Raw genomic sequence first — 21,809 nt, forward strand, 5'->3', positions numbered from 1 at the left:
TAATCAATGTTTTACATTTGCGGTAGCCTTTACAACTTGAGGATACCCAGCAAGGAAAGTCTGCAGTAGAGTCAGAGATGGCCAATGGGGAGCCAATGACCAAGCACACATCATTCCCACTCTACAGATGAGGACACTGAAGCTACATAAATAGCCAAAGTGAAGGTGAAATGAGACAAGGACTCAGGTCTGTGGCTCTAGAGCCCACTGCTCATCCAGGAACATGTCGTGCACAGCTGTGCATTTCCATTTTCATGTTCTCTCTGTCTGTGTGTAACTCTTAAGCCAATGGCTATGATTGCAGGTCTTTTCCAAAGGCCTAATGAAAGGTTGTGCAATGTACCAGGGGGCATGGAAAATGTCACAGGATAAACATAGGCTATCTGTCAGGAATGACCATTCATTTGACAAACACAGGGGGGAAAAGCTTGATAGATTTTTATATTAAAGCAATTAAGAATACACATTTCACAATGGAATGAAAAGCTGACATATTTTCTGATGAAATGTTAAATGAGAACTCAAAAGAAATTTCTGCTTTGTAACCCTGGGGATATGCATTCATATCCCTCTCCACCAAAGGAGAAGGAGAGTCAAGGTTATCAGCCCGTATCTGTTATGTAAAGGACCCCACCTCCTCAGGGTGCACTGTAAAATTAAATCTTCCTTGTACTGTTGCTTATCCCCAAATCCCAGATGTCTCTTTTGGGCAATAATAAAACTATCTCAGAAGATCAAGTCACTTATCTTTTCTTAGTTTTTCCTCAGTAAATGGGGGATAAGAACAAGACCTATAGAGTTACCATGAAATTTAGTGAGTTAATATATGAAAAGCATTTAGAACAGCACCTTGCACATAGTAAACGCTCAATAAGGGTTACTATTATTACTGCTATTGTCCAGCATAGTATTTTTGCCTTTCTGTCCTTGCTCCTTATTCATGAAAACTTAGGTATTCACTGTAACAAATCTGGTTTATGAAAAAATGTCCCTTAGGGCAACATATAAGTTCTGTGGAAGGGAAAAAGATCAATATTTGTTTGATGTTCCCTCCACCACACCCCAGACAATCCTTCAGAAATGTGTCATAGTGATAAAAGGATGCAGTGGTTCCAGAAAAATCGGTTTTGACCATTTCTCAGGATTTCCTCCCTGAGGCCCCTCTGACCACTGTCATGACCAGCTGGGCTCTGAAGGCTATATAATAACCTTATGCCTCACCTCACAAACTGTCCTGATAAAGACAGGAATATTTGCATTGCTTCATTAATGACTTTTTAATTTTTACTCCATGACTACTTTATGTTTGCTTTTAAGAGATGTATAAAGCTTCAGGTTATGGTTCTCTTTATTCTCTTCAGAAAGATGGCTTATAGCTCACTAGAGTGAGGATTGCTTCCTCCTTCGGGGCTGGGGAAAAGGGATGAAGATCCAGGGCTTTCACAGCAGATGCTTCTGAGCAGCACCAGGGAGCAAGCCAACCCTCCCTGGAGGCCGGGGGAAAGGCTTTTGACTGAGCATGCTCCAGACTCAACTAGCTTCCGGCTCTGCAGTGGCCTCAGGCAAAATAAAGGAGGGATCACAAAAGACTAAGCTGGTGGAGGTGCACCTGCTGGCTCTATTCTCAATAATGATGAGTTACTTGTGTGCAGCCCATTACAGTTTGTAAAGTGTCTTTTGGATGCTTAATAACTGCCTTGGGAAGGGAGCCCAGGATTGGGAATGTGAAGGATCTATTCTCCTCAACACCCTGCTACAGAGAGGGGAAGTAATGGTGCTTTCAGCCCATTCTCTCTACCCCACTTGATACTTCAGGCTTACGGCTATTTAGCTATTTCAGGATGTTAAAGGGAAAAGCTTTCAAACCATTTTAGGGTTGACAAGTATTGACTTGGTTCTTAGTCAACATCAGCAGAAACTCCCAATCTTAGTCTGTCCATTCTCTGGCCCAGACTGCCCCACCTGGAGAGCTAACAGGCTGCAAGTGTGTGAGCTGTGAAAGATGAGAGCTCTGCATTACTGGGCCTTGCATTCTTCATGCATGTAACAGGTGCTCCCAAGGTCTCAGAGTGCCCATGAAACCTGGTTTGGGATAGTGGAAAAAGCCCAGATTGAGTAGCAACAGATGATGGCTAGAATTCTGACTTAGCTACTTAAGGACTCTGTGACCTTGACTACATTACCTGCTTCTCTGAGCTTCAGCTGGAAAATGCACTTAGTATCTGTATCACAGTCCCTGCAATGTGCACATGTCGTGTAGTACTGTGTCTGGGTTGGGGAAGGCACTCAAAAAGCAGTAGGTGTTCTTGCTATTTATGGGCTATAATGAAAGCCCCTAACACTGAGCACAGTGAGCAGAACCCAGAGGGATGCTCCATTTAGTCATGTGCCTTTCTCACCTGAGCTACCACTTTCATGGTATCCATGCATCAAGCAAGATCTGAAATCCAGGAAAATGGGCTCAGTGTTGGAATTGTAACTTCATCTTCCTGTGATGATGAGGGAAGCAGGAAGAATTTTAGGCTGTCATTATGTACATTACCTACCCATTCAGATGAAATCCTCAAGGCTGCTAACAGAATTTTGGAAAAATGGAAGCTTTCTGGTATTTAACCCAGGACTCATCCACTCACTCATTTATTTAACAGATATGTTCACTCAAAACCCACCCTGAGCCAGGAACTGTATAGGTACTGGGGACGCTGAAAGGAACAACACAGATAAGGGCTCCCTTTGACTGAGTTAGCAGAGTCCTGTTAAGTAGAAATGACAAGAAAAATCATCTGAAGAAAGAAACAGGGTGTTTCCCTAGAAAGAAAGACAGGGCAGCCTCTTTAGATGGGGACACCAGGAAGCCTTCTGAGGTGACATTTGAGCCGTGACTTGAATGAGGAGAAGGAGCCAGACATGAGAAAAGTTTCAGGGAAAAAAGTCCAGGTAGAAAGGAAATGCAATGGCCCCAAGGAGGGATGAGCTTGGAAAGCCTGAGGCCATGTGCCTGGAGTGGAGGGAAGGCGGGTGCATGGTGGTGGCAGAGGATGGCAAAGGCAGGCAAGAGCCAGGCCTCCTGGGGCTCCTGAGGCCAGGCCCCCCAGGGTTCCTGAGGCCAGGCCCAGGGAGCCGCCTTCCATTCGAAGAGCAGTGGGAAGCTTGGCAAGGGATTTCAGCCAGGGTAGACAAGATCCAAGGTGTGGGATCGGGAATTCAGACTTCGTGATGCCCGCTTAAACTCCCTGTTTAAAAAACGGTCACTGATCTAGCATGTGCTCCAATTCCTGGATGTCAGGAATGCCAACAGCTCAAGGTATTGATTTCAAACCCCAGCAACACACCAAGCCATCATGTGACCCTGAGAAAGTCTGTTGACTTTCCTGAGTGTCCTTTTCATCATCTGTAAACAGGGATGACCCTCCCTATTAATAGGGTCATTGCCAGGATTAATTAATGATATTAATTAATTAATGAGATCTCATATGCCAAGCGCTTAGCAGAGGGCCTCATCTCTGGAAACCATTTGGAGTTTCATACCTCTTGTATACCTCTAGCTATGGCTCACACAACTTCCCTACACTCAGGTGACATTCTAGCAGGATCCACACTCCTTCAGTCATCCCCAGCACCCACCTGCCACACTGTAGCTCCTCAGCTGCTTGATACTGTTACACTCTGCTGCAAGGCCACAGTGGCCTCCTGTCTGGCCTGCCACCTCCTGCCCCTTTTTCCTCCACTACCCTGCCCCTATCACCAAATTAACCTTTATAGAGAACTCACGTGCTTAGGGTGCTCCCCTACTCAAAACCCTGTACTGACTGCCTGGGGCCTTCCAGACATGCTTCCCGCTGTTCAGCCTGGCCTTCAGTCCCCCACACTGTGGTGCCAACTTACCGCCCCAACCTGAATTCCCATCCTTATCAAACCATAAGCCTATTGGTCTCCAGGTTTTCCTCTCTTCACCTCCCTGGGGCTGTCTCCATCTGGGACATTTCTCTGTCTAGGGAATCTACCCGCTTCAGTGCACCTTTCCTGCTCCCTGAACAGGGCATGATCTCACTTCTTCTGAGACTGAAATCCCACATTGTACCTCCCTCTTGTGAGCCATCATCCTGCTCCACCCTGACTGTCAGGGTGTAAGCTCCCGAGAAGCAGAGGCCTCCCACTGGCTCACCTTTGTGTCTCTGGTTGTAGCCAGTATGGACCTGGTACACAGTCCACAGATATCTGATAAAGGATGAATGAATCAAATGAGTCCAGCTGATCAAATGGAGCCATTGCCTTTGTTAAAAAGTACTTAAGAAGATGGTAAAGTGTGACCTTTCCCAGAGGCAGTGTGGTATATAACTCTGGGGTTAGACAGAATACAAAGCCTGACTCTACCATTTTCCAGCACTGTGACCTGAGCAGTTTTATAACTCTTGAGCCTCAGCTTCCTAAACTGCCACGTGAGAATAATAATACCTACATCACAAAAGTGTTGTGAGGAATAAATGATACAATAAAGGCAAAACGGTCTAGTCCACTTCCTAGGATACAGAAGGACCTCAGAACAGTGTGGAACCTTTGCTGGAGAGAAGTGGGTACAAGAGCTGCCCTTCAAGGAGGGCCGCAGACTGTACAGAGGCAGCCATTTCTGACCTGTCTCTAGCAGCAGCTTCGCGACGGGGAAGTTGGAGTGGGACACGCTATAGTGAAGGGCTGTGTTCCCGTTGCCATCAGCCAAGTTGACAAGCAGCTTTAGGAAGTGTGGGGAGTGAGGCTGGACCCCGCAGAGGTAGGCGGCCACCACAGCAGGGCTGGACGACTTCCGGCTAGAGACGCGGAACCACTCTTGACTGATGGTGTTCAAGCTTTGCCTCTGAAATATCAGGAGATTCCAATTGCAGGTTACCCAGCCTGGGGTGCTCCGGTTCAGGTGTTAGCTTCCACTAAAAAAAGGCAGCTTTGGATGTTTCCACCTCTATCCCTTCAGCTCCCTCCAGCTTTCCATGTGACTTACCCTGGAGGGCTCAGAGCTAGTGGGTCTGGGGATGCTTCAATATACTTTGAACCTGTGAGACTGGCTGCCATGTGGGGTAGGAAGGAGGACTGCGCTCCCAGTAACTAGTAACAAAATACTTTAGTAAGTGACAGTTGGAGTCTATATAAGTTTCGGTCACATTCCTATATGCACTGGATATCCAAGACCCTCTCTGTGATGTGCATATGGCCAGCCTAACTTGACCTTAGACGCTGAGTGTTTTTAATAGGCATAGCTGGAAAGTGACATTTTACTAATGAAAAAATGCATGCTGCAAGCTAAGACAAACAAGGTGCCCAATTTATATCTGAAACAAAATCCAAAGATCTGTGCTCAAATTATTTTAGCTTTTAAAGTTTGCTAAGCACTTCAGAGAAAATGGTTTGACAATGCAAAGCAGAACCCCATTATCTGCAATATTCCCTCCACTGTCTGCAGCATTCCCCCCACCACCAGCAGTACTCCCCCCACTGTCTGCAGCATTCCCCCACTACCTGCAATATTCCCTCCACTATCTATAGTACTACCCCCACTACCTGCAATATTCCCTCCACTGTCTGCAGTACTTCCCCCCTGCCTGCAGCATTCCCCCCACTGCAGTTTTCAGCTCCTTTGGAGCCATGAATGAGGAGAGAATGACTTCCACTCTGGTTGTGACATGACCTAAGTATTTAAAATAGAACATGTTTAGACTACTTATATAAAGGGGAGGAGAAAACTTGAGGATGTGATTATCACAAATGATTTTATACGCATTCTGGAAAGGGCACTGGATTTGGAGTCACTAAACCACTGTGGCCTACCTTACGTTCTGGCTCTGCCATAAGACTCTCAAAGTCATATAACCCTTTGAACCTTACTTGTCTCATCTGCAAAATGGAGGTGCAAAAGGGCCTGCTCCCTAACCCTCCATGGCTCTACAGAGTGAATTCTTTTTACAACCTGCTTTGTCTCTAAGGTGGGGAAGGGAGTCCTGTGCTTTGATCCTAACATGGGTGTGGGGGCAGGTTTGCATACCCTCCAATTGCTTTTCTAGGCAGAAAGAGTGGAATCTCTTGTGACTGAAACACTTTATATATATATATCAGAATATCTCCTTTACCAATGGAATCTTCAGGAGAATCTGGAGAAAGATTCTAGCATTAAGAAACATAGCACAGATTTTAATAAAGAGCTGAGAAATAACAGCTCTGTAACTCATTAAAGAAACAGGAGTTTTGATCAGCATTCACATCACATATTGGTTCTTTAATAATCTGGAAACAGCTCTTTGTCAGATCAGCTAAACTAATAATAATGCTGGGCTGAACTGATCATTTTTACTCCTAAAGCTCTTCTGCAAAGGAAAGCTAAATGGGCTTTAAAAATCCTTACAACCTGTTACACTGTGGGTCTTCCCAGTTGCTCTCAAAACTGTGCCAGTGTCTCTTCATTAAAAGTAAAATTTAATGTTTATATGTTTAAATCTCCACGGGCCCTGAAGGCATTAAGGAATAAACAGATGTATTTTCTTGTTTTTGGTCACGTCAAGAAAAACAGTTAAAGACGACAGCATTCAATGCTGGGGTTTGCGGGTAAGGGATTTGCCGCCCTCCACCCTCATTTTGTTAATGAGGAAACTGAGGCCTTGAGCACTGAATGGCCTCCGTGTCTCACAGACTGCGGTCCTGGGAATAAAAACCCACAGATCCCATGCCACAATGCTCTTTTCCACTCCACCCACAGTTCTCTCAAATTGTGAGGCAATTTTGAGCCTAAGCCACAGATAGTTTTATGACTACTCAGGGAGCGATGTCTACAAACGCGGGGGAAATGTCTCAGAGCAGCAGCCTGCCTTCTGGTGCACATGGATCCAGCCTGCCTTCTCAGTGTAACCCATCCCCTTAGGCAGCCGCGTCCTGCGTGCCCTCAGCAGCCCACTACTGTCTCCGGCAAGGGATCAGAGCCACCTGCCCGAGCTAACAGCTTAAATAGTACAGAAATCTTTACATGACAATGAAAAATCAGAGTACCAAGAGTAGGTCGGTGGTGCTCCCAGTTTCTGGCAGATGTTGGCTCAATGCCCGGCATGCGTTAAGGAATTCCTCTGAGGGTTTGAATCTAAAGAAAAAAATATATATGTAAATGTATCAGTGTGATAAAAAAGGTGATCAGCTCCCTTGACTTCTGCTCTCCTCCCACTGCTCAGTGCCTCAAACACGCAGCCGGGCGCCTTCCTGAGAAAAGGTGCTTCCCAGGGAAAAGGTGCACGCCTCAGGCCCCTGAGTGCCTGCAGCCTCCTGACGGCGAGGCTTGGCTTCTGAATCTTCTGCAGAGTGAGTCAGGCACATTGCCCTTTTTCTCCTGCAGGTGTCAGGGAGTAGGGGCAGATCCCCAGGGCATTCTGGGCCCAGCTGCAATTCCTGAAATGCCGGGAAAGGGAGGATTGTCCTTCTGACTTTGGATCAAACATTTTCTGTCTTAATGACTTGAAAAGTCCAAAGAACCCAGTCCATACCGGCAAATGCCTTCAGACTGTTCGCCCATGAAGGACACCCTAAGTGCTAATAAACTCAGTAAAATTAAAATCGATGACGCTGGGGCGCTCTTGCAAGAGGTGATCTTCTTGTGTCAGTATGAGGGCAGACATGGAGAGGCCCAGTTTGGGACTGAGCGGTGTTGGACACCGGCAAGCTCCCGTCTGTCATTGTGTCCGCAGACTGCTGCCAGGTCGCAGGGCTCCGCAGAGCATTGCGGACCAGCTCCCACACTCTGCCTGTCCCTCCCCCAGCAACCGGGCTGTGGGTGACGACGATGACAAGGGGACTTACTATTAGCACATCTATTATTTATTGAGCACCTACTATGTGGCAGGCACTGTGCTGGGCTTTCTACATGCTTTTTCTCAGTCCTCAGACCAAATCTATCAGGTTGCAATTATCCATGCTTTACAGATGAGGAAACTGGGGCGACCACAGTTTAAGTACCCTGTGTAAAGTGACACCATAGCAGACGTGGGATTAGAATCCAAGAGTGTCCACCTCCAAAGGCAGTACTCTTTTCATCATGCCCCATGACCTCCTGTCACTTCAAAAAAAAAAAACAGTGACATTAGCACGGCCACGGAGAGAGGCAGGAAAGTGCGTGCACAGGAATCAGAAAAGACCTGGGTCGGAATCTCTGCTCTGCTAGTTGTGTCACTTAACTTCTCTAAATCTGTTTCCACATCTGTGACGTGGGGATTATACTAATTTCTAGCTTGTAAGATTGTGAAAAGGCTTCCATGAGATAATACATGTAAAGTCCTTCACACTTCCAGTGCAAGGACGATGTTAGATTTGCTTGCTGTGCTCTGTCTATGGCAGTGTACCCCAGGAAGGCAGGAGTGACACTGTGCCCTGTGCTGGTTGGATTCTAGCCTACTGCATAGATCAGAAACTCAATAAATATTGTAGATGTGAGACAGGGACCGTGGATGTAGTCAGAGTAAAGTGAGGGCCTCTGGAGGGGGCAGGGCGGGATATTTGCAGTCAGAGTAATGTAACTACATGCAAGGAAATCCCCCTACTAAAACCCTTATGTTAAACATTAAGTTCTAGAATCATTCTTCAGTGAGATCAGTTAATGTTCCCCAGATAAAGAAGAGTAGCAATGTTTTATTATGCTAACCATTTATAATCATGTGTAAGATTCACTTTAACATGCTAAAAGGCCCAGGCCTATGTGCTCTTTCCTCCTTCAGATCTGATGAAGTAATTTTGCAAACTGGGCAACTAATTTAGCAAGTAAGCCCAGGCATAAACAACACAGTAAAAGGCAAGAAAGATTCCACCTTAAAGATAAGATTGCATTTTAATACCCAAGAAGTTAAGATGTTAGAAATTCTTAACTTACTCTTTAGCAAACAATGCCTCAGCCCACCTTGGGGGCTGAGCAGGTAGCCTTGTTTCATATGCCCCCAGACCAAGATGCTGGTATCTCAGAGAAATCATCAGAGCAGGAAGTTGCTTGTGTTAATTCTAAATATTCAGGGACCACTTAACAAGTCCTCACCCCTAAGTTTTTTTAATGTTCTCAAAAAATCCTCAACTGCCTATAAAACCCCCTAGACAACACACCACTAACAAGGCTCTCTTGTCCCCTCCTGGCGTGAGCCAGGAGCTCTATTCTCTCACTTTATTTCTAAATAAAAGCCTGTACCTTGCTCTCCTACCTTAGGAGTTTAGTGAAGCTCATTCTTCGGCTTCGTGAACAAGAACCCGGGCATCAGATGGACGGACGAGCGATCAAACAAATAAATGCCCTTGCTCCTTCCGAGAGATCAGTGCCCCCACCTGTGCCCTAGGACTCACCTCTCAGCCCTGGGGTAGGGGAGCTCTTCCCCAGGCCTGCTGTCCCGGCCTGTGCTGTGGGTGCCCTCGGGGATGCCCTGCCCCGCCCTGCAGCTGGGGTGGGCACTCCTGTCCCGCCTGTGTTCTGGGACATCACCTTTCTTCTCAGCCTCACTGTCAGACAAGTCTTCCGGGGAGCTGTCCTCGCCACTGGTCTCCTCACTTGAGGTGGTCTCGTAGCTGGAGAAGGAGACAAGGGTCACTGGTTCTCAGCTTCCTGCCCAATGCATGAATGAGAACTAGGTGGGCTTGCATAACACTTCTCAGCTTGCTAGCCAAATCCTCCAATCTCTACACCTGCAGCCCTGGGCGAGGGGACTCCCAGGACCCTTAGTGTCAGAGAAACATGTGGTTAAGAGCTCTGGCTCTGACTCCAGGGGCCATTTGGGAAGAAGGGATAATTAACTAAACTCTTTGCAGCAAACACACAGACTGGCCGAGGCGTTACCAGACAGGCAATTCAAGGTTCTCAGGAAAGGATTTGCTTCTGGAATCCTAATGTCCTGTCCATACTGGGGCCCGATCTAGGCAAATGTTCCTCACCCCAACCCAGAGTTCTCTGAATTGCCTGACAAGTCACATTTCTGGGTGACTGTAAGACCTCCCTTTAGCCCCCTGTTCAAGCCCAGCTTGCAGCCAATGAGGAGGAACCACCTCTGTCTGCTCCCAGCAGCGTTCGGGTTCAGGATACCTTAACCCGACATCTGCCTTTCTCAGCTGCAGCCCGTTTCAACTACTGCTTGCACCAGCACAAGTGAGGGAGGGCACGGGCCACTTGACTCATAGCCCTCCCTCCCCAGTAATGATCTTTACATTCAATTACATGTGACTCTGTGGGTGTGGTAAATCAGAGACCATGGAAGACTCATCAATCCCTCTGCTGATGATCAGTAGCAGACTCCAGATGAAGGATGCTGTGGCTAAGATGAAGATTTCAGGTTCTGGAGCCACTGGACACTGCCAGAGACCAGGGGAGCCCAGTGGCCACGGCTTCCACTGAATTCTCTCATGTTCTTTCTCTGAATGGTGTGTGTCCCCTACATACAGCCCCTATGCTCACTGGATTTACAAACCCAGCCTGCTTGCTGGTACACTCACATTCCATCTTGTTTAAAATCCAGATACTTTTTCCTCTATTGTGCTTAGAAAAATTTTCTGCTTTTATCATTAAGAATAGGGAATGTATTACATTTACAAATATAGTTCTCATCTTAGAGTTGCTTCCATAAAATCTTAATCTGGAAGTTCATTCATTTATTCATTTATGATCACCTACTATGTGCCAGCCACTGTTCTAAATGCACACCAAAGTCCCTTTCCTATTTTGGCTTAAATCTAGTAGGGTCAGGCAGAAAATAAACATGTACCCAACATCTTCAGGTAGTGATAAGAACAATGAATAAAATTATAAAGGGTCCTGGGACAGAGTAATGGAAGGAGGTGACTAGAGCAGAAGGTTTTAACCTTGGCTCCACATTAGAATCTTTGAGGTTGTTTTAAAATTCCCCATACCTGTAGTGCACTCCAGACTAATTAAGCCTGGGTCTTCAGGGAGGCAAACCTGGCACTGGTATTTTCTAAGGCTCCCCCAGAGTTCTTAAGATGCAGTCAAGTCTGAGAACCAGCGCACTCAGTGACAAACACTGAGGCCTATGGGAAAGGAGCACTGTGAGCAGGGGAACAGCAAATGCAAAGGCCCCAAGGGGGGCCTAAGTAGGCAAGTTTGAGGGAAGAAAGGCAAGAGCCAGCGGGCAAGAATGAGGCAGGCTACAGCCATGAGACAGACTTCCAGGTTTCGGTACAGAGTGGGTCTATTCAGGCCATTTAAGTGCGGGAGAAATAGGTCCTGCTTTTGACTTTGAGATTAGGCTTAATTTCTTTTCTGTAGTTGAACTGGTGAAAGCTCAAAATAAAGTGGCTTCTCCTCGGGTCACAGTGTCTGACCTTAAGGAGCGGGAGTGGGCACAGCAATTCCATGAAATCTCGTGTCCTCAGTCCTGACAATTCCCTCACAGGACCTACAACAGCAACTTCACCCTTATTTGAATCTGGTGTTTTCTTTCAGGTCTGACCTAAATTAGCAGGTGTTTAAGGCAGCCTCCTGGGCCCACCACCGGCTGGGCGGGTACCCTTCCACAGCATCCCACATTCCTTCTCTACTGGAATTCATCTCAGCATCCCAGCATTTTCCCTTCTTGTCTTATCTCTGCCTGTGCCCAAACTGTGAACTAAAGGCAGGGACCATGACTTATTTGAGTTTTTTTTATCCCCACCACCTAACACATTGTTGGCATTTAATAAATGTTTGTTGAATGACTGATGTAGAAAATATTCTAAATCCAAAGATTTCCACTCTGGACTATGTAAAGTTTGCTTCATGCTCTGAGTCAACAGACATTAGTTGTTTTTCTTCAGTCTAGAAAATGCTGATTTGGTGGGCAGTAAGTTAGTAAAAGGAAGAAAAAGAATTAAATGGATGAAACCTCAAGTATAACAAATTAAGAGTTTGTCCCAGTTTCAGTGTTGTGGCTCAGATTAAATTTCTTCCTTAAAGGTCCCATGTTCTCCCCAAACTCCCCAGAGCCCCCTGGAACCCTGGCCCCCTTAAAAGCACAGGATCCAACAGACAACTGGAGCTGGCAAGGAGCCACACACACATGCAAACCCGAGATAGAGCTTTAAAGGACCCTTGAGGTTAATTCCCTTGAAGAAGAATGAAAACCAGATGCTTCCCCCTAGGGAAAGAGAAAGCGAAGGGCAACAGTGGGATAGAAGTGTGGAGGGCAGTCTGGGCTTCACGAGCGATGCTTACCCACCGTTAACCCCAACAAACTGAAGGTTCTTTTTGGTCCCATTACCTCCTGCACGGGAGCCATAGTCTTTCTTTTTCATTATGGATTTAAGGCTGGTCGACGGGGAGATCTCTAGGCAGACACAACATCACAGGTTAGAATGATCTTGGGGATCCCCCAGAATGCAGCAAAACTTGCTTTGAGGGCATACAGATTGAAGGTAGAAAAGCGCAGGGAACTAGATAACATAAATGTACTATTTTGAGGGTCTTTGAGGAGGCCCAGCCTCCTGGTCAATGTCAGTCAAACTGTCGCTGTTCCCAAAGCCTCTGTGTGGATCTAGAGTAGAGTTTTGGGAACAATCTCTCAGAACAGCCATGTGGTATGTGTCACTGTTGCCCCTATCTTACGGCTGGGAAATCTGAAGCTCACACTTGCTCAGTGAATGGCAGAACAGGAGAAGAACTTATTTTACATGACTCCCAGTCCAGCACCCACCTCTGCTTAAGGGCACCTTGGAGGTCCTTCCTGGCTCACATGCCAGCTGACACTGTGATGTCGGGGAGGCACTGCAGGCACAGGAGCAAGAGCACAAGTCTTTCTTTGCTGTGCTCAAAGGCACAGCCAGCATCTCCCACTGGGCAAGACTAGAGCGAGTGCCGAAATAACGAGAAAGCCACCAATTTGTGATCTGTGACAGGAAGCCGGCTCTCATGCTGCTCATTGAGCAAAGCAAAATATGGTTTCACTTTACTCAAAAGAGAAGAGTGTATGATCTGTTACAAGAGGAAGTGCTGCTTAGCCAAAGGTTTGACTTCCACAAGTAACACCCTATTTTACAAACACACACACACACACACACACGCACACACAAAACCAGGCTAGGGAAAACCTAACATGCAAGAACCAAACAGGACCGCAGGAATGCAAGCCCAGGAAGCAATGAAGGGAAGCAGAGGTTTAGAGCAGACACAGACAGGGACATTCTTCCCCCTAGACTTTGCCTTTGGGCAATGCAAATGAGAAAAAGGCCCCCTTCTGGGTGGACACGGGGCTGCAGGCTTGGCAAATGAAGTGTGAGCTAGATTTCAGCTCCCATTTACCCTCTCTGCCAGGCATCTTTGTACCTTGTGCTACCTGTACAGCTAGCTGTATGTGGTGGCCCTGCGGTCAGTCCCAACCTTAGAGCAAGGACAATAGTAGGGATACAGAGCTGCCACTGTTAAATATATCAGTTTTTATTCCACTGGGTTCTGCAGATGCTTAAATCTTCTAAAAACATGCGCATGCAGTTAAAGCCCTTTTTCCCTTTGACTTGTCACGGAAAGGAGAAATGGTTCCCTGTCTCGGACACCAGTATTTACCCATTGGTGGAGAGGAAGAGGGGGCAGGGGGCCCCTTCTGGGGCGGAGTCTGGGCTGAGTAGGCAGACAGCAGCAGGTTGAGGGAGCTCAGCAGCTGGCTCTGGATGCTGCTGAGCTTGGAGGCGGGCTGCTTGATGGCGCTTGCCAGCTCCGGGTACCCGTGCTCCAGGCAGCTCCACTGCTCCTGCAGGAGCTCCTGGATCTTCTTAACGTATTGCCCAATAGTGGCGTCTGTGGGTGAGCTGGGTGGCCTTCCCGGGCGCTCCTTCCCTGGGAGCTCTGACCTGGCCTCCTCCCTCCCTGCTGGAGGAGCCTTTCTGTCGCTGCTCCTTGGACAGCCTCCTGCTCTCCTGGCCAGACCCTCGGCTCCCACCTGGGGGCCTCCTTCCTGCTGAGGGCCAGCTTCTTCAATCCTGAGCTCCGTGGACAGGCAGCTATGTAAAGAGGGGGTGAGGACCATCTCAGGTCCCTGCGGCAGTGACAGCTGCGGTGGTGGCACAAGCTCTGCTGGGCTCTGACCCCCCCATTTGTGACCATCTTGCCCCCGCGGGAGGCCATTCTCCTCTCCTCCAGCCCCCCGGCTTTCAGATCCTGTACTGCCCAGAAGGTTGACCCCAATGCTCTTGTCACATGACTCCCTGGTCAAGGGCCCCTGGAGAGGGTCAGTGTTGACCGTGGCATCAGCCTGGCTCTGAGCATCTTTGGAGTGCTCACGGCTCAGCTTTTCTGCTAACTGAGCTACAGTGCACTCCAGCTCTTGAATCCTCTGGCCTCTGGCCTTGATTTCCTCCTCCTGCTGCTGGAGGGCAGCTCTGACCTGGGCCAGCTCCTCAGTTCTTCCAGACAACTTGCCCTCAAGGTTGGAGAGCTGCTGCTTCAGGCTGGAGATGCTGCTGGGATCCAGTGAGGCAAGGCCCAGGCTCTCCTCCGTGACCCGGACTCCGATGCTTCTCATGTCTACCTCCACAGGTGGCGGGGGTGGGATCTCACTGATGCTGAGCTCAATTTCTTCTAGGGGGAGCTCATTCTCAGGAATGGGTGATGGCAGAGGCGGGGGACTTGGTGTTGGGGACCCCGGAGAGACCACCACCTCAGCTTCTCTGGTTTCGTGTTCATCCTCTGCACCTTCTAGAACTACAAGTGCATTCTGGGGTGAGAAAGGAGGACTTGGGAAAGAGAGATGATCTGGAGCCCCTTCTTCACCTTCTGGAGACTCAGCCCCCTCCCGTACCAGCTCTGGAATCCCTGGCACCAGGTCTCCAAACTCTCTGACTTTTGGTTGGGTCTCTGCTCGTGGAGTGGAGTTGTGAAAACCTGCAAATCCTTCTGCGGGGCCAAAGGTGCCCCCACAGAAGCTGCCTTCGCCCTGCAGTGAAGGGAGGACAGGGGGTGGAGGGTGACCTGAGTTTAGGCTTGGGTCCTCTGAGGCCCTGTTTTGCAGCAGTGCGGCTGGCATGCTGGACGCTCTCAGAAGTTGGGGCCGTCCACTCCCGGAGGTGAGCTCAGCTTCCCTGGGGGCAGCAGCCTCCAGCTGTCTGGCGGTTTCGGCCAGCAGGGCCTTCCTGTGGTAGCTCAATTCACTGTCGCCAGCGGAAGCTTGGGTGTGATCCCCAAGCGGCACTGACTGGGCTCTCTCTTCGGTCCCTAGCGACACCTTCCTTGTCACCACTGGGGCCCAGCTCTGGTAGGGAAGAGTGGCATGGGGGCGAGCCCCGCCATCAGGAAGGCTGAAGTTGCGGGGCAAGGTGCTGAACTTGGCCTGCTTGGCCTTCCTGTGGATAGGAATCCTTCTGATGGTGTTTCCCTTCTCAATGTCGTCCACATACTTGAGGAAGTCCAGGTCCAAATGAAAGCCGTACGGGGTCTCCACGGAGTAGGGGTGGCTCTTTGGAGGGGCTTTCTCTTCATCACCATGGGAGGACTGGTCTCTGGCTGGAAGACATAGAACATGTAGGAAAGAAGCACATCGTTAATAAGAATCAGAGAGTGGCGAGGCCTAATATCTGTGATTTTGACTTAACTCTCTCATGTGAGACTTCTCCTAAATGTTCCAAGGTCTAAATTATGTTGAGATGCTCACAGTCTTTTGGCTATGCTGAGCAATCATATTAAATCAATGTGTACTTAGCTAATGTCTGCAAGAAAATAGGTAGAAGGAATAGTTTCTAATTTGCAATATGTCATCTTAGTTACTAATGTGGAATCTGCCTGCAGACCAGTAAAATAAAATAGTCTCAGACTGTTTTTTTTTTTTGTTTGAGCCATGTAATTGACAACTGAAGTGGTCAGGAATTTGCCAGATCACGGTGCTAAATGGCACCTATGGAAATGGAAGGTTTTGAAGAATAAGATGCACAACTGTCTCCACTTTAAGAAAGAACCTTGCATTATTCAACTAAGTACTAGTAAATCTTGCTGAAGCCAGAGATACCAAGGAGTTACGCCTTCTACATTATTTAAGCTTCCTCAGATGCCTGAGACTTTGGGTACATGAAGATCAGAGAGAATTGGGAAATCATGCACAGCCATGCTCTTTTCCACCTGAAAACTGCTTAGTACTTAACAAACATGAATTTTACTTTCAAAATCTCTTGCCGAGTAAGAAAATATCATTCACAGAGAACAAGCCAGTCCTTTGACTATTTGAATCCATAGGGACTTATCTCCATGTTTTTTAGGTTAAACAGTCTTTTTCCTTTGAGTCCCTCATGTGATGCCCCTTATTATCTCAGTAACATTCTGCTAAATAAACATGCTCTGAACATGCTGAGCTCAGGAGAGAACATGAATGGTCTGCACAGAGACCAAGAATACAAACTCTGGAGCCTGGTCTATATTTCAGTTCTGTGACCTTGGAGAAATTACTTAGCTAGCCTTCCTGTGTCTCATTATCTATAAAATGGGAATAATAACAGTAAGATGAGATTATTGTGAAGACTGATAAGTTAATACACCTCAAGTGCTTTAAACAATGTCCAGCACATGATAAACATTCAATTCATGCTTAACATTGTAGTTATTACCTTTGTGGAAAGCAAAAATATGAAGAACTGAAGCCCCGTAATGGAGGTTGATTTGCTGGGTACACAGGGGCTCCACTAATTCTTTGTGACTGACTGACTGGTTGGTTCTAAGGGTAATTGGCCCTGGGGGCAAAATACAAAAGATAGTAATTCAGTTCACTTACCTTAACCATCATTTACTAAGCACCTATGTGTTGATTGCTAAGCTGGAACTTGAGCACACAGAAGAATCAGGTATAGCCCTGCCCTCAAAAAATTTATGGTTAAGTAGGAGAAACACCAAGCACAATACAGTATGACAAGGATGATAAGCAGACGCATGCTCAAGGGACAGTCTTCTTCCTTGACTTATTTTCCCAGTTTCTCCAGAATATTTTTCTTCAACTTGGAATTTAATTCTGCCTTGGTAAGAAGAAGGTCACAAAAGTGACAAATGGCTGGGCATTAAAGAAACTAGTAACAACTTGACGGAAGAATCAGAGGATGAAAGACATTGTAGCTATTTGTCTCCAAAAAGGCCACCATCAATTCTTACCCTCTCTAGATAGGCAAGGGAACCCCACATTGAGAGGTGGGGTATTTCTCCACCACTTTGCATCAGGGCTGGCCTGTGATTGCTTTGACCAAAAGAAAATGGTAGAAATGATGCTGAGAGAATCCCAAGGCTAGGTCATAAGAAGCCTGTAAGTTCCATCTGGGTCTCTTAGAAGGCACACTCAGCAGGAATCTGGATGCCAGATAAGGAGTCCAACTTCTTTGACACCACCATGCCTTGAAGAAGCCCGAGCAGCCCCATGGGAAGTCACGTGGAGAAAGAGAGAGGAAGCATAGCCAGTCGAGATATTCCAGCTATCAGAGCCCTGGTGCTAGGCACCAGTAAAGGAGCCTTCACAGGACTCTGGCCTCAGCCATCATTCTGGTTTCAATGACAGGAGGGACTCCAAATGAGAAGCACTCAGCTGGGCTGTATTAATTGTTTCAAGCCACTAACTTTTGGGGTGGTTTGCTATGCAGAAATAGATAACCAGGACAGATTCTAGATATATGTCAGAGAATGTGCGTCATGGAGGTGTGAAATCCCACAGTATTTCAGGGTCCTCTACATACAGTTGATATGGCTGGAACTTAAAAGTGTGGTAGGCAGGGTAAGGAGTAGGAAAAGACACAACTGGAAAAGTCACCAAGAGCCAGATCATTGAGAAACCGGTATGCATGCCAGCAAGCTTTGTCTTTACTCTCTAGGTAATGGGAGTTCCTGAGGGATTTTATGTAAGGAAGTGACTGGGTGAATTCACAAAGAACATTCTTGCAGAGGGTTAGAGGAAGATGAACCAGATGGCCAAAGGCCAGTAGGGAGCCTGCTGACATGGCCAAGGCAAGAGAAGCGAAAGGCAAAGGAGGGAAAGGTGCAAATGACGGTGTTACCCGGGGCACATTCTGGGCTGCTCTCCCCCTAATGGTGGTGACACACTGGGGCTAAGCTCTCCCACTCTCCCACTTGCCTAACCTTTCCTGCCAGTGCCACATGCTTGTCAGATGTCCTTCTGGGCTCAGGGAAGTACAGTTATCTCCAAAGAACTAGATGAAATCAACCAGACACGTGAAGGCTGAACTCACGAACACTGAAGTAATCGAGCATACCAGCCTCAACTCCGAGTAAGGCTGCAGAGCCTGTGGGCAATTACGCCACAACCACAGCAGGGAGTAGGGAGCAGGAAGGAGGCCTTGGTGCTTGTCCACAGGATGGTCCTCAGTGGGGTCCAGAGCTTCTGTGGCAGATTCCTGGGCTTCAGGAGGATAAGGAGTGAACACTCCTCCAGGACCCAAAAATCCCCAAATAAATTCCTAGTCACCCACACAATTTTTTACATACCTGCTTTCCCCCAAAGAGGCACACTGGTAGTTTTAGGAAATGAGAGCAATTGCTCTTTGTTAGTTTTACAAGTGGAACTTGGCTATATTCTTAGGCCTACTGGTCTACTCGGCAGCCTCCTGGATTATAGGGACAGGCCAAATCTGAGGGGATATTTGTCTCAAGTTAAGTAGAGAACAGACGTATGACCCAGAAGGTAAAAAAACACTCTCCTAAAGGAGAAGCTGCATTATTTATCTGCTTATTGCTTCAATTCAATAGAGGCTGACTTACCCAGCAATCTCTGGGAGCAGGTCCAGAGCACAAATACAATAATAGCATCAAATAAGAAATAGCAGATTCAAGGCAAAATCTTCCACAAGGGAGACTGAAGGAAACCAGAGGAGTCCATGAGAGTGAGCAGCTCTCCAGGGTGGCAGGTTTAATATGTGGGGTAGCTCTCTCTCTCACACACACACATACACACACACACAGTGATCCTTTTTTTTTTTTTACTCTTATCAAAGATTTATTGAACACCTACTCCATGCTTGGCATTGCACTATGTACATTAAAGACTATTTTCTTTGGGGAAAAGATGGTGGGTTAAAAAGTGTATGAATTTGGAATCAGGCACCTTGGACCTCGGTCTCTTTGTGGCAGTGTGGCCGTGACCCATTTTACCTAACGTCTCTGAGCTTCCACCTCTTCATTTGTAAAGCACAACACACAGTGATCCTTTGTGCTGCCCTGCCTACCACCTGGCACTCTGAGTTCCCTCTTTCTCCCAGTGCAAGAAGAATGCTGGACCTTGAATGAGGGAGCCTGATCCAGTATGCTGGGAGACCTATGCTCACACTAAGCTCTGCTCCTGTTAATTTTACCTGGTGACAGGTATGCAGGAGCTCAAAATTCCAGGTGTTAGGCCAGGGCAAGAATTAATTAGGTGGACTGATTTTGTTCCAAATGAACTTCAGATCAGATAAACTGGTGCATAAGCAAACTGTTGGATTTGAATCCTGACTCTCTCATCAACTATCTGTGTGATTCTGGGCAAGTTATTTAATAGCCCTATGCCTCAATTTCTCCATTTGCAAGGTGGTGATAATAATACCTAACTTACAAAGTTGTGAGTGTTCACACTAATGTGGCAGAGAACATGGCACAGGACCCAAGAGAGGGGCCAGAGGCAAGGACAGGCTGGTTCTGAAGGGGTCAGGGGAGGATTCAAAGGAGGTGCTCTCTCCCTGGAACATTTAACTCTGTGTTAGGACCATGGCCTCAAAAGGGAATGAGGGTCCAAGAAAATAATTCTGGATAAACTGGAAAAATGAGTCAGAGGAGAAGAAAAAAGATATATGAGGCTCAGGGGCTCCCTAGAATCCCTACAGAGCCTTCGTCTGAAAGCACACTAGATCACTAGGTCCTTGGGAGGGACCTACACACACAAGTATGAGCCTAAGGGTCACACAAAGGATGAGTAAGGGGATAAAAAGGGGACAAGGGAAGAGGGAGGTGTCACAGTAATTACCTTGGGGAACAAGGTGAAGTACAGCAGGTGACTGAACCAATCAGAGGCATTAAAGTGAATAAGAAAAGTCCAAAAGCCTAGACTCTACTTTGGAAGGAAATGGGAAAATAGAAACTAGAGAGAAGTGGCCAAAAATAAAGCTGGAAAGAAGGAAATTAAATGAGCCTCTTCAAAAGTCAGTGATGGAGGCTTTTTCCCTCTTCTGCCTTTGCTCTGTGAGATGGTAGTGCCTGAGGTGGGGGGTGCCTTTCTTGGGCTAGTTGTGGGTATGGCAGGGCGACCCAGGCAGGAAGGACAGGCCCCCGGGGCATTACAGGAATTAGCCGGTGTTCTGTGGGACCCCTTCAGAGATGCAATGAAAAGGCATCTCTCTGGGGAGAAAGGCAGACTCTTGAAATACATGGTGACTGCATTTGCAAAGAAGGAAGAGATGGGGCTGCAGCTGCTGTCTAGTCCCTGAGTCCTGTGCCAGTGAAGGGCCATGTGATTCAAGTGGGATTATAAACTCTATTATTTTCTGACATTTGGTGACCTGGAAAAGCATTTCATTGGAAGTCAGGAGATCGGGGTCTATCCTATGACCATTAGCTTCCTGGTGAAGGGAAGAGGGGAACATTTATCAAGATATTTGTTGTGCTAGATAGTTATTACTCAACAACTTCGCATGCATTATCTCACTTAGTCCTCTCCTAGCCCTGTGAAGGAAGCACAAATACCTGCTTATAGTCAAGGTGTGGTAGACTGTTTGCAGCAATCGCCATGGTTATACCCCACCCTTGGTTACTCCCCTCCCACCCTGACTCTGAGCTTAGCCTTATAATTTGCTTTGGCCAGTGAGCAACAGCAAATGTGCCATATAGGAGACTTGAAAATTGCTGGCACATTAGGTTTGTCTACTCTTGGCCATGCTTGGAACCTTTCTGCTGCCACATGGCCAAAGCCCAGCTAGCCTGCTGGGTGATGACAGACGCAGGGCCAAATCTTCACTGGTGCCCCAGGTGACATGGCATCCACCACCAGATGTGGGAATGTGGCCATTCTATGCCATCGAGCCAAGTCAACAGAAGACCACAGACATGTGAAGGAGCCCAGCAAAAGATCAGTCAAGCTGGGCCAGACCAGAATGGCCCATCCAACCACAGGATCATTTTTTTGAGATATAATAAAATATCTTCATTTTAAATCAATAAATGTTTGCGTGGTTTGTTACGCAGTAAAGCTAACTGGTACATGAGGGAACTGATTCTCACAGAAGTTTAACGACTTACAGAGTCACCCCAGTATGAATGGAGGCTCTTTCACCATATTGTGCCCCTTTCTTAGACCTCACAGTTCTTCAGATCTGAAATGAGGGTGATGAGGGAGAGCACCCTGCTCCCTTCTCAGTGTTTGGACAAGATGAGGAAACACTCTGAAAATAAAACACATCTGATATACACATAAGGCTTCATTCTCATTCCCTACCACCTTCTCTTGTTCATCCAGGACATACATGATCTGCGTCTCCCAGCACCAGCTGTCTGGGGAATGTCTCCTGCAGGCCTCTCCTAGGCCATTTCCAGGATTTGTGGTACCAGTGCCTTTCCCACCCAAGTGCTCAGTTTAGACCAGGGAATACAAAGCAGTGTGCCTACCATCTGTCTTCTCCATCTTCGGGAATGCTGACTGTCAGTCTCTCAGGCACTCTTCATCCAGTAAGTCTGTAAAATTTGTCAGGGAATCCTGAAAGAAAGGATAGAACAGTGGAAAGTCTCATTAGAGTTAGAACAAGTATGGAGGGAACATAGCACCTAAGAAAGTGACACCCAACCATGCCTTTCTCCCAGGGGTGCCCATGGTCTCATAGCCCTCCAAGGAGGGAGA

At 47.3% G+C, this 21,809-nt stretch overlaps 1 protein-coding gene across 3 annotated transcripts in view; it reads right to left on the minus strand.

Annotated features, from left to right (window-relative positions):
- KANK4 (KN motif and ankyrin repeat domains 4) overlaps positions 1 to 21,809 on the minus strand; it is a 66,326-nt gene that overhangs the window by 18,141 nt on the left and 26,376 nt on the right. For 2 of the 3 annotated variants that reach the window (XM_037024382.2, XM_073234048.1), the window contains 6 exons: positions 21,581 to 21,668; positions 13,541 to 15,472; positions 12,197 to 12,308; positions 9,346 to 9,564; positions 7,027 to 7,114; positions 4,633 to 4,852 (listed from right to left, as the gene is read on the minus strand). In XM_037024382.2, coding sequence (XP_036880277.2) covers positions 4,633 to 4,852; positions 7,027 to 7,114; positions 9,346 to 9,564; positions 12,197 to 12,308; positions 13,541 to 15,472; positions 21,581 to 21,596 — 2,587 coding nt within the window. In that variant the 5' untranslated portion in view covers positions 21,597 to 21,668. Of the gene's footprint in view, positions 1 to 4,632; positions 4,853 to 7,026; positions 7,115 to 9,345; positions 9,565 to 12,196; positions 12,309 to 13,540; positions 15,473 to 21,580; positions 21,669 to 21,809 lie in introns of those variants that run through there. The other variant, XM_017661196.3, reaches the window with a different exon arrangement.

Source organism: Manis javanica, chromosome 4 (assembly GCF_040802235.1).
Source record: "Manis javanica isolate MJ-LG chromosome 4, MJ_LKY, whole genome shotgun sequence".
Lineage (NCBI taxonomy): Eukaryota > Metazoa > Chordata > Mammalia > Pholidota > Manidae > Manis > Manis javanica.